The 13890-nt window shown below is 44.7% G+C and overlaps 1 protein-coding gene across 1 annotated transcript in view; it reads right to left on the reverse strand.

The window, feature by feature from the left end:
* The window catches only part of LOC126199202 (bumetanide-sensitive sodium-(potassium)-chloride cotransporter), a 316749-nt gene that overhangs the window by 40684 nt on the left and 262175 nt on the right, over nt 1-13890 (reverse strand). The window contains exon 12 of the mRNA XM_049935981.1: nt 4452-4663. Within this exon, the coding sequence (XP_049791938.1) occupies nt 4452-4663 (212 nt within the window). The remainder of the gene's footprint in view (nt 1-4451; nt 4664-13890) is intronic.

Below are 13890 nucleotides of genomic sequence, written 5' to 3' on the forward strand. Positions count from 1 at the left end.
CCTCTTCAAAGAACTGGGTACACTAACTACTGCCTCTCAGTATATTTATTCCTTAATGAAATTTGTCCTAAATAATATATGTCTTTTTCCAGCAAACAGCTCAGTTCATACATACGATACCAGGAACAAAAATGATCTGCACAAGAACTTAAAAGCACTTCTTTAGTTCAAAAAGGGGTCCACTACTCAGGAACACTTATCTTCAATAATTTGCCAGCACACATAAAAAATTGAGTTACAAATAAAGATCAGTTTAAAAGGAGTCTGAAAGACTTACTAGTGGCCAACTCCTTCTACTCCATTGACGAATTTTTTAATAGAAACAAATGATGTATTGTATATACTCATACCATTAGTATTGTTATTTCAGTTTAAAAGTGATGTATTGTATATACTCATACTATTAGTATTGTTATTTCTGCTTTAAAAAAAATTGACATGTTGCACATCCACGAGGATCTCCTCAGCACGGATCTATGGAGCGAAAAACTAATCTAATCTAATCTAACAAGTATGTTGTTAATATAAGTCAACAACAATTACGTAATTTTGTCTTCTTTCAAATTTTTTTGTTGGACATAAAGTTACCACCCTCCGCCGCCCGGCAACGCGCATTAAAGAAAATACATTGGTATGACTATGGTTAAGCAGATAAAACGTTCCATCAAATCAGCCAGAATCACAAAGTCGACGTAACTCCAGTTGTGAAAATCACCTAATACAGGCAGTAAAAAGAATTTGTAAAAATACACGAACTGTAATAAACACAGGCAGGAATCGATCACAAGAAATAGTTATTAACCAAGGTGTAATACGAGGGTGTAGACTGTCATCTACTGTTTTTAATATACACATTGATTTCATTCTTCATACACAGAACAGTAAAAAAACATAGAAATTAGACAGCGAATGATGAGTGCCTGAAATTGCTTCTGTTTGCAGATTATGTCGCTATTATTCGAAGAGTAAGGATTGCCTCCAGAGATAGCACATCAGCTGAACAAAGTATGCAAAGAACACAATTTAAAAATTTGTAGTTATACGATGAAAATAATGCCAATCAAGATAAAAAATTGATTTAGATAATTCAGTTTTAGAGCATGTGTCTCGAATCTCTTACTTAGGCTATGGTATGTTTCGATTTTGTCTCCGATATCCATACATAATGTAAAAAGGTATTTACGTATGTAGGGTGGTCAGAAACAGTCTGAAATGCTTGTAAGGATGTTGCAGGGTAGGTTTTGCTGAGAAACAACTGTCACGAGAAAAAATTTGATACGTTGCACCGTTTCCGATTTCATTAGTATTGAAGTTAGCCCATCAGGCCGTTAACGGTCGCAGATTTCAAAGGTGTTGCCAGATAGGACTAGTGTCAGTTATTCTCATAGTGTAGATGACAGTGCACAAGACTACTGAGACTTTGGCTTGGATTCGATTCTTAATATCGCCTCACGTTCAATTTTTGTATCCCTATCTCGTTCGGTCTTAGGAAACCAAATGAAGACAACGTTTGGCGACACCGTCTCTGGTGGACCACTTGAATTTGCACACGCAGCGGTTTCATGACTATCTTCATTACTAATTAACTCGGAAATTTTTTTTCTTAACAGTTATTTCTGAACAAAACCTACCCTGCAACATCCTTACCAGCTTTTCTGACTGTTTCTAATCATACTGTACGCGCGTCTGTATATGTTCAACATCTCCAGATACGCAAACGGGAAGAATCGCTGGGGCCGGGGGGGGGGGGGGCGGCAGGCAAGAACCATCGACTGGTCAAAGGGGTGGGGGTGAAAATGCATTGTAGCTCACGACATGTGAATACCTATAATTTGTATTGTATTGTATTGAATTGTATGTTAACTGGGGGCTTAGAAATGACGGAGAGACTCCGTCCCTGCCGCAGCCGCAGTGGTCCACAACCTCATGACGACATATGAACTGTTTCGTTTTGGTTGCATTTAATTGTATATGCCGAAGGACATTGATTGTTTGCCTGTCGCCATTTGCTTGCGACACAACTTTGCGAACACGCAAAGTTACGTATTGTCAATTTAACTTACTGTAATAAACTCAATTAATAAGATCTGCTTGAATTGTTGTCCAATGATCCGAGGAAACAGTTTCCTAGGCTCCCTATATTAGACGAGTGGGCAGTATACTACCCATAGAACATCGCTACAGACGAGGAGATTATTGAAAGTGGATGCAAGAGCATCTGCAGCACATCAACGCAGATGAGCAGGGTATTGGATGCAAGTGTTAAATATCAGCAACTCATCACTAGAGATTAGATGGGTATTGGACGTGAGGGCCAGAAAAACTGTAGCATATTGAGAGACGAAATAGTGAAGCTAGCAGAGGATCAAGTAGGTAAAAAGAAGAGGGATGATAGAAATCCTTGGGTAATAGAAGAGATATTGAATTTAATTGATGAAAGAACAAAATATAAAAATGCAGTAAATGAAGCAGGCAAAAAGGAATACAAACGTCTCAAAAATGAGATCGACAGGAAGTGCAAAATGGCTAAGCAGGAATGGCTAGGGGACAAATACAAGGATGTAGAGGCTTATCTCACTAAGAGTAAGATAAATACTGCCTACAGGAAAATTAAAGAGACTCTTGGAGAAAAGAGAACCACTTGCTTGAATATCAAGAGCTCAGATGGAACCCAGTTCTAAGCAAAGAAGGGAAAGCAGAAAGGTGGATGGAGTATACAGAGGGTCTATACAAGGGCGATGTTTTCGTAAGGACAATATTATAGAAATGGAAGAGAATGTAGATGAAATGGGAGATATGATACTGCGTGAAGAGTTTTACAGAGCACTGAACTAAGTCGAAACAAGGCCCCGGGAGTAGACAACATTCCATTAGAACTACTGACGACCTTGGGAGAGCCAGTTCTGACAAAACTCTACCATCTGGTGAGCAAAATGTATGAGACAGGCGAAATACCCTCAGTCTTCAAGAAGAATATAATACCAAAGAAAGCAGGTGTTGACAGATGTGAAAATTACCGAACCATCAGTTTAATAAGCCACTGCTGCAAAATACTAACGCGAATTCTTTACAGACGAATGGAAAAACTGGTAGAAGCCGACCTCGGGGAAGATCAGTTTTGATTCCGTAGAAATGTTGGAACACGTGAGGCAATACTGAACCTACGACTTACCTTAGAAAATAGATTAAGGAAAGGCAAACCTACATTTCTAGCATTTGTAGACTTAGAGAAAGCATTTGACAATGTTGACTGGAATACTCTCTTTCAAATTCTGAAAGTGGCAGGGCTAAAATACAGGGAGCGAAAGGCTATTTACAATTTGTACAGAAACCAGACGGCAGTTATAAGAGTCGAGGGACATGAAAGGGAAGTAGTGGTTGGGAAGGGAGTGAGACAGGGTTGTAGCCTCTCCCTGATGTTATTCAATCTGTATATTGAACAAGCAGTAAAGGAAAGAAAAGAAAAATTCGGAGAAGGAATTAAAATCCATGGAGAGGAAATAAAAACATTGAGGTTCGTCGATGACATTGTAATTCTGTCAGAGACAGCAAAGGACCTGGAAGAGCAGCTGAACGGAATGGACATGGTCTTGAAAGGAGGATATAAGATGAACATCAACAAAAACAAAACGAGAATAATAGAATGTAGCCGAGTTAAATCGGGTGATGCTGCGGGAATTAGATTAGGAAATGAGACACTTAAAGTAGTAAATGATTACTGCTATTTGGGGAGCAAAATAACTGATGATGGTCGAAGTAGAGAAGATATAAAATGTAGACTGGCAATGGCAAGGAAAGCATTTCTGAAGAAGAGAAATTTGTTAACATCGAGTATAGATTTAAGTGTCAGGAAGTCGTTTCTGAAAGTAATTGTATGGAGTGTAGCCATGTATGGAAGTGAAACATGGACGATAAATAGTTTGGACAAGAAGAGAATAGAAGCTTTCGAAATGTGGTGCTACAGAAGAATGCTGAAGATTAGATGGATAGATCACATAACTAATGAGGAGGTATTGAATAGAATTGGGGAGAAGAGAAATTTGTGGCACAACTTGACTAGAAGAAGGGATCGGTTGGTAGGGCATATTCTGAGACATCATGGGATCACCAATTTAGTATTGGAGGGCAGCGTGGAGGGTAAAAATCGCAGAGTGAGACCAAGAGATGAATACACTAAACAGATTCAGAAGGATGTAGGTTGCATTAGGTACTGGGAGATGAAGAAGCTTGCACAGGATAGAGTAGCATCGAGAGCTGCATCCAACCAGTCTCTGGACTGAAGACCGCAACAACAGCATTGGCGTCAATGAGCAGGGTATTTGACGCACGTGCTAGAATACTTGCAGCTTGTCGCTGACGATGAGTGGGTTGTTGGATTTGGGTGCTAGAATACACGCAGCACGTTGCCACAGATGAACAGAGCAGGTTGCTGTATACAGGTATTAGAATACCTGCAGCACATCGCCACAGATGAGCAGTGCGTGGCCCTTGGTGATGAGCGAGGCGAGCCCCAGCAGTGGGGGTCTGTCCTGAGGTCGGCCCGTGAGCGCCAGCAACTGCGGTCGGTAGTTCTTCACGTGGTCGCCCACACTGGACAGCTTGTACGCGCTGTGCAGTGCCGTCTTATATGTCTGCGCCTGTGTTGAGCTGCCCCAGTTTGCGTCTGTAACAAGTGGAATGGACAATACACAGGACTACTTTTCACTATGTTCTGAAACGCCATTTTCTCTTTTGCCAACAATTAAGTCAAAAATGAACAAAAACGTTTTTTTTGTAACAGGAACGATCTTCGGAAACTGTGGCTGTAACGGCAGCCACAAGGGGGATACCATGGTTTCTGCTGACAACATGTGGCGGATTCGTAAAATACAGTACTGGCCATTAAAATTGCTACACCACGAAGATGACGTGTTACAGACGCGAAATTTAACCTACAGGAAGAAGATGCTGTGATATGCAAATGATTAGCTATTCAGAGCATTCACACAAGGTTGGCGCCGGTGGCGACACCTACAAGTGTGACATGAGGAAAGTTTCCAACCGATTTCTCATACACAAACGGCAGTTGACCGGCGTTGCCTGGTGAAACGTTGTTGTGATGCCTCATGTAGGGAGCAGAAATGCGTACCATCACGTTTCCGACTTTGATAAAGGTCGGATTGTAGCCTATAGAGATTGCGGTTTATCGTGTCGCGACATTGCTGCTCGGGTTGGTCGAGATCCAATGACTGTTAGGAGAATATGGAATCGGTGGGTTCAGGAGGGTAATACGGAACGCCGTGCTCGATCCCAACGACGTCGTATCACTAGCAATCGAGATGACAGGCATCTTATCCGCATGGCTATAACGGATCGTGCAGCCAGGTCTCGATCCCTGAGTCAACAGATGGGGACGTTTGCAAGACAACAACCATCTGCACGAACCTTTCGACGACATTTGCAGCAGCATGGACTATCGGCTGGGAGACCATGGTTGCGGTTACCCTTGACGCTGCATCACACACAGGAGCGCCTGCGATGGTGTACTCAACGACGAACCTGGGTGCACGAATGACAGAAAACGTTATTTTTTCGGATGCATCCAGGTTGTTTACAGCATCATGATGGTCGCATCCGTGTTTGGCGACATCGCGGTGAACACACATTGGAAGCGTGTATTCGTCATCGCCAGGCATGATGGTATGGGGTGCCATTGGTAACACGTCTCGGTGACCTCTTGTTCGCATTGGCGGCAATTTGAACAGTGGACGGTACATTTCACATGTGTTATGACCTATGGCTCTACCCTTCATTCGATCCCTGCGAAACCCTACATTTCAGCAGGATAATGCACTACCGCATGTTGCAGGTCCTGTAAGGGCCTTTCTGGATACAGAAAATGTTCGACTGCTGCCCTGGCCAGCACATTCTCCAGATCTCTCACCAATTGAAAACGTCTGGTCAATGGTGGCCGAACAACTGGCTCGTGACAATACGCCAGTCACTACTCTTGATGAACTGTGGTATCATGTTGAAGCTACATGGGCAGCTGTACCTGTACACGCCATCCAAGTTCTGTTTGACTCAATGCCCAGGCGTATGAGGGCTGTTATTACGGCCAGAGGTGGTTGTTCTGGGCACTGATTTCTTAGTATCTATGCTCCCAAATTGCGTGAAAATGTAATCACATGTCAGTTCTAGGATAATATGTTTGTCCAATGAATACCCGTTTATCATCTGCATTTCTTCTTGGTGTAGCAATTTTAATGGCCAGTAGTGTATATCTGCCTGGTAAGCCCTGAGGTAGAGCTCATTTCACTTTTCGAATAGGTTGCAGCCAACATGTTCTGTTTAGAATTCAGTGGTTGTCCAAGTTTTTTGCTCAAGAGCCAATATTAATATTGTGGGGCGGCACATCGGGCCACATATGCGCCTATCTTAGTATTAATTAATAACCTACGTAAATGTCCGCCCCTGGTAGCTGAGTGGTCAGCGCGACAGAATGTCATTCCTAACGGCCCGGGTTCGATTCCCGGATGGATCGGAGATTTTCTCCGCTCAGGGACTGGATGTTGTGTTGTCCTTATCATCATCATTTCATCCCCATCGACACGCATGTCGCGAAGTGGCGTCAACTCGAGACTTGCACCAGGCGAACGGTCTACCCGACGAGAGGCCCTAGCCACACGGTATTTCCATACCTACGTAAGTTAATAGGTTAGGAACGCCTAATAGACTAGCTATACTAATGGCGCAACAAGATGACCACAGGTCACCAAGTACTGAAAGTTAAAATTCGGCATTCGGTACACTCTGTGATGGCTGTACTCTCTTCTAGATAGCAACCACCCTCTGTGGCTCCAAAGCTGTGATCCTGGTTTGTCTTGATTACTGGCAACTGATTGTAAGGAACAACTTTCATTTGATATCGAGGTTGACCGCCTTGCTCAGCAGTTATCCTGTGCTCTCAGCATCAAAATCCTACCGGGAGTGCTGTCGAAGCTCTTCTGGTGATACATCAGCGTTAGGGCGCTGATTTTAGTAAGGCTACCTCCACATGCTGATGTTATACTGTCAGTGCTGATCAGGTTAACGCCTATTCTATGAGGTTTCGGAATTGCAGCCGAATCATGTTGACTTCTTGCCACAGTATTTCAGTTGGCAACTGTTCAGCCATCATCAAGTGAGAGTGCATCTCTGGAGGCAGCTAGTTCACGGTGTCAGCTTTATAGCAAAAATTGATGTGGAGCCACATGCACACTGACGGCCATCACAGGACCGTCCGATATCGAAATGCACACCGCAAATACTGTTCCATCTGTGGCGCGCAGACACATGCGTAAAGGTGACACTACATGTCCGCTCTTTGTCGGAAAGCACGCTCGCAGCGTCAAAAGTGAACGTCAGATGTCGCCAGACGTGTCACTACGAATATAATGTTTTCTCTCAGAAGGAATTAAAGAAATCACCGGGTCCTAAGTCTTGTCCCTGTAAGCCACTGTCACGACTTACGACACTGTGAACTAGCAGTCTCCAGTGGCGGGCATTCATCTGAAGATGGCTCACCAGCTGCTAGCCAAAGTGTTGTGGCAAGAAGTCAACAAGATCCGGCTGCAATCCTGAAACCTCATAGAATATTTAGTATACCGGAAAAACTTCAACGCTAATGTCTGACTGTTTATAAAGGGTCTAAGACTGCACTCTAAATTGAACATCCATATTACGCTACACTAGTGCCGGTTAGTGTAAGAGGGTAATAACCCAATAGTTGAGTGATGAGATAAATGGCTACTGGCATAGTTCTAGGAGACTTTATTGCCACTATACACTCAGGCTCATATATTAAGCATAATGCTGATACATGGTGAAACTACGCTCTGGTGGGCGATTTGCGGGTATAAATTACCTCGGGGTGTGACCATGCAGTGCATTTGACCTGCGGTCGTCGCATGGTGGCGCTGGCAGCAGTCCACATGTTCAGAGGTCTGTTGGTGCATGTCAGAGTACGGTGCAGCGGGTAAGTGTGCAGACGTTTTCATACCTGCTAATGGTGACTGTGTGTTGAAAATGGCTGAAAGAACACATATTGCCGGCCGCGGTGGCCGTGCGGTTCTGGCGCTGCAGTCCGGAACCGCAGGACTGCTACGGTCGCAGGTTCGAATCCTGCCTCGGGCATGGATGTGTGTGATGTCCTTAGGTTAGTTAGGTTTAAGTAGTTCTAAGTTCTAGGGGACTTATGACCTAAGATGTTGAGTCCCATAGTGCTCAGAGCCATTTGAACCATTTGAACACATATTGATGACGTTATGAGGGGTAGAACACTAGGGCGACTGGAGGCTGGTCAAACACAGCAGATCGTAGCACGGACCCTACGTGTGCCACAAAGTGTGATCTCACGATTATGACAACTATTCCAGCAGACAGCAAACGTGTCCAGGCGCTACAGTACGGGACGTCCACAGTGTACAACACCACAAGAAGACCGATAGCTCACCATCAGTGCCCGCACACGACCACGGAGTACTGGAGGTAGCCTTGCTCGGGACCCTACCGCAGCCACTGGAACAGTTGTCTCCAGACACACAGTCTAGAGACGAATGAACAGACGTGGTTTATTCGCCCAGAGACCTGCAAGGTGCATTCCACTGACCCCTGGTGACAGGAGAACCCTTAAAGCGTGGTGTCAAGAACACGGTACATGGTCATTGGAACAGTGGTCCCATCTTATGTCTACGGACGTGTCCTGGTATAGTCTGAACAGTGATTCTGGCCGGGTTTTCATCTGTCGTGAACCAGGAACCTGACACCACCCCTTAATGTCCTTGAAAGGGACATGCATGGAGGTCGTGGTTTGACGGTGTGGTGTGGGATTATGATAGGACGTACAACCCTGCATGTCTTTTACAGAGGAATTGTAACAGGTCAGGTGCATCGGGACGTTTTTGCACCAGTATGTCCACCTTTTCAGGGGTGCAGTGGGTCCCACCTTCCTCCTGATGGATGATGACGCACGGCCCCACCGAGATGCCATCGTGGAGGAGTACCTTGAAACAGAAGATATCAGGCGAATGGAATGGCCTGCCTGTTCTCCAGACCTAAACCCCATCGAGCACGTCTGGGATGCTCTCGGTCGATGTATTGCTAGATGTCTTCAAACCCCTACGACACATCAGGAGCTCCGACAGGCACTGGTGCAAGAAAGCGAGGCTACACCTCAGCAGCTGTTTGACCACCTGATCCAGAGTATGCCAACCCGTTGTGCGGCCTGTGTACGTGTGCATGGTGATCATTTCCCATATTGATGTCGGGGTACATGGGCAGGAAACAGTGGCGTTTTGTAGCACGTGTGTTTCGGGACGGTTTTCTCAACTTATCATCAATACCGTGGACTTACAGATCTGTGGCGTGTGTGTTCCCCATGTGCCTATGCTATTAGCGCCAGTTTTGTGTAGTGCCACATTGTGTGGCACCACATTCTGCAGTTATCAAAAATGGTTCAAATGGCTCTGAGCACTATGGGACTTAACAGCTGAGGTCATCAGTTCCCTAGAACTTAGAACTACTTAAACCTAACTAACCTAAGGACATCACACACACCCATGCCCGAGGCAGGATTCGAACCTGTGACCGTAGCGGTCGCGCGGTTTGCAGTTATCCTTAATTTATGAGCATGAGTGTAGTTAACTAGTATAAGGTGAGCACTCCAGCTTAAGAAACAGTTTGGGAGTAGCTAAGTGAGTGACTGCTGCTGCTGCCAGTTAATGTACGCTGAAGTGACAAAAGCCGTGGAATAGCGATATGCGCGTATACAGGCGGCGATAGTATCAAGTACGCAAGGTATAAAAGGGCATCGGACTTTCCATTTCGGAAATCTTTAGGGAATTCAGTATTCTGAGATCAATTGTGTCAAGAGCGTGCAGAGAATATCAAATTTCAGTCATTATCTCTCATCACGGACAACACAATGGCCAACAGTCTTCATTTAACAATCGATAATAGCAGCACCTGGGTTGAGTTGTCAGTGCTACTAGACAAGCAACACTGCGAGAAATAAATGCAGAAATCAATGTTGCACGTACAACGAACGTATCTGTTAGGACAGTGCAGCGAAATCTGGCGTTAATGGACTATGGCAGCCGGCCGCAGTGGCCGAGTGGTTCTAGGCGCTTCAGTCTGGAACCGCACTGCTGCTACAGTCGCAGCTTCGAATGCTGCCTCGGGCATGGATACGTGTTATGTCCATAGGTTAGTTAGGTTTAAGTAGTTCTAAGTCTAGGGGACTGATGACCTCAGATGGTAAGTCCCATAGTGTTTTAGAGCCATTTGAACCATTTTGAACTGTGGCAGCAGACGACTGACAAGAGTTCCTTTGCTAACAGCATGACATCGCCGGCAGAGCCACTTCTGAGCTCGTGACCATATCAGCTGGACTGTAGACGACTGAAAAACCGTGGCCTGATCAAACAAGACCCGATTCCAGTTGGTAAGCGCTGACGGTAACGCCGGAGCACAATTGTTTGCGACTGTGTTTGAAGAACATTCTCGACTGCTCGAGCGAATGCTTTGGCAACCCAGATCACCTGACATGAACCCTTTGAACATTTATGGGACGTAATCGAGAGGCTAGTTCGTGAACAAAATACTGTACCATGAACACTTTCGCAATTATGGACGGCTGTAGAGGCAGCATGGCTCAATATTTCTGGAGTGGACTTTCTACGACTTTTTGAGACCATGCCGTGTCGAGTTGCTGCACAACACTGGGAAAATGGAGGTCCGAAACGATATTGGGAGGTATTCCACGACTTTTGTCATCTCAGTGTGTAGCAACTATTATTACTAACTGGGTACATGTAAAATATTATATACAAGCGGTGTTCAATAAGTAATTCAACACATTTTTTTCTTTGGCCAATTTGGGTCGAAATAATGTGGAATTTGTTGTGGGACATCAGTCCCTATAGTTCCATGAAGTTCCGGTAGTTGGCGGTACTGTACGTAGCCTTCAAAGTGACGATTGTAATGGAGATGCTTCTCAAGCAGAGAGCTGTCATTGAGCTTCTTTTGGCGGAAACCCAGAGCATCGCAGATATTCATAGGAGCTTGCAGAATGTATACAGAGACCTAGCAGTGAAGAAAAACACCGTGAGTTGTTGGGCGAGGCGTCGCATCATCGCAATAGGGTTGTGCTAACATGTCCGATCTTCTGCGCGCTGGCCGGCCGCACACACCTGTGACTCCCGCAGTGATGGAACGCGCGGAGACTCTCATTCGAAGTGATTGATGGATCACAATTAAACACCTCGCTGCTCAACTGGACGTCTCTTTTGGTAGTGCTGACATATTTGTCCATCAGCTGGGCTACTCAAAGGTGTGTGCCTGCTGCATTTCTCGCCGCCTAACAGGAGACCATAACGAGCAACGAAGAACCATCTGTGCGGAATCGCTTGCGCGTTATGACGCTATTCGCAACAATTTTTTTGTCGAACACCGTCACAGGTGTTGAAACACGGGTTCATCACTCTGAACTGAAAGCAAAAAGGCAATCCATGGAGTGCGCCACGCCACCTCGCCTTCAATGAAAAAGTTCAAAGCTGCACTGAGCTGGTGAAGTCATGCCGATGGTCTTCTGGGACTATTGTGCTACCCTCAGGAAATTGAAGAAACTATTTCAGAGTGTCCGTCGGCACGAAAATGCAAACGAACTTCTCTCTCCGTGACAGCATAAGGCCTCACATGTCTGCACATCCAAGAGGAGCTCACAGAACTTCATTGGACTGTTCTTACTTGTCCATTTTATAGCTCGGATCTCAAACCTTCCAACTTCCATCTGTTTGGCCCAATCAAGATCCACTCCATGGGAAGCAGTACGTGGATGGTGGGGGGGTTATTGATGCACCAAGACGCTGGCTCCGACGTTATCAGTAGAATGTACCAAAAATGGTTCAAATGGCTCTGAGCACTATGGGACTTAACATCTGAGGTAATCAGTCCCCTAGAACTTAGAACTACTTAAACTATCCTAAGGACATAACACACATCCATGCTCGAGGCAGGATTCGAACCTGCGACCGTAGCTAGAATGTACTATATGGGCATACAGGGCGTCCCATTAACGTGGCGTAAGGCCGTCGCACTGAACGGAGATTATGGTGAAAAATAGAGTTTTGTAGCTGAAAGAGTGGAGAATAATGTTACGTATTGGAAAACTGAATAAAACCAATCCGCTCTCAGAAAAAAAGCCTTGCATTACTTACTGAATGCCCCTCGTACATAACCACTGTGCTGTAAATATTTGTTATGCGTGAGTGCGTTGTTGCTTTCCCATCTAATCTTTATTGGGGGCAGAATTTTATTTTCTTGAAGTCTCTATTTAATGACTATTGGATGCATTTCTGCTCCAGCCTTTAAATCATTAATCAGTTAAAAGTTTTCATTTGGTCTGTATTTTAAATGTTTTCAAACAATGATGCTGTTAATTGGATAAAGATCACATTAGTTATTCAGATCTCTTTCAGAGCAAGAGTGCTCCCACTTTCCATCTGTATCACACACTCAGCAGTTGGTAGGTTCAAGCCGTCGTTGCTGCCGATGCCTCGCTTCTTAGATCTAGCGCTGGGCTCGTTCTGAGGACATCAGGTTTCGCAATTCGAGGCGGATCCGAAGGCTACTTGTTAATGAAATTTGGATTTGAAAAATAAATAGCCGACTGTCTACTTCCCAATTATGTTGCCTGGCACAAACTGATCAATAGAATTGACTGTTAACAATCTAGGTCCAAACCAGTACAGTCCTCGTCTCGTCATTTTGATGTATTGTTTCGCAGTCACATCGAAAGGATTGCAAAATTGCTACCACAATACCTGCATGTTGCACTGTATTGAAAAGCCTGGGGGGCTAAACGAGGGTTGGCCAGAAAGTACAGGGTGATTCAAAAAGAATACCACAACTTTAAAAATGTGTATTTAATGAAAGAAACATAATATAACCTTCTGTTATACATCATTACAAAGAGTATTTAAAACGGTTTTTTTTTTCACTCAAAAACAAGTTCAGAGATGTTCAATATGGCCCCCTCCAGACACTCGAGCAATATCAACCCGATACTCCAACTCGTTCCACACTCTCTGTAGCATATCAGGCGTAACAGTTTGGATAGCTGCTGTTATTTCTCGTTTCAAATCATCAATGGTGGCTGGGAGAGGTGGCCGAAACACCATATCCTTAACATACTCCCATAAGAAAAAATCGCAGGGGGTAAGATCAGGGCTTCTTGGAGGCCAGTGATGAAGTGCTCTGTCACGGGCTGCCTGGCGGCCGATCCATCGCCTCGGGTAGTTGACGTTCAGGTAGTTACGGACAGATAAGTGCCAATGTGGTGGCACTCCATCCTGCTGAAATATGAATTGTTGTACTTCTTGTTCAAGCTGAGGGAACAGCCAATTCTCTAACATCTCCAGATACTGTAGTCCAGGTACTGCTTGCTGGATGCGTACTACATTTTCATCACTCGTTCTCGGCCGTCCAGAACTTTTCCCTTTGCACAAACACCCATTCTCTGTAAACTGTTTATACCAACGTTTAATACACCACCTATCAGGAGGTTTAACACCATACTTCGTTCGAAATGCACACTGAACAACTGTCGTCGATTCACTTCTGCCGTACTCAATAACACAAAAAGCTTTCTGTTGAGCGGTCGCCATCTTAGCATCAACTGACGCTGACGCCTAGTCAACAGCGCCTCAAGCGAACAAATGTACAACTAAATGAAACTTTATAGCTCCCTTAATTCGCCGACAGGTAGTGCTTAGCTCTGCCTTTTGTCTTTGCAGAGTTTTAAATTCCTAAAGTTGTGGTATTCTTTTTGAATCACCCTGTAAATTCCGATTGGTCGCAAAATGGAAACCA

The sequence above is a fragment of the Schistocerca nitens genome, chromosome 8, assembly GCF_023898315.1.
Source record: "Schistocerca nitens isolate TAMUIC-IGC-003100 chromosome 8, iqSchNite1.1, whole genome shotgun sequence".
Classification (NCBI taxonomy): Eukaryota; Metazoa; Arthropoda; class Insecta; order Orthoptera; family Acrididae; genus Schistocerca; species Schistocerca nitens.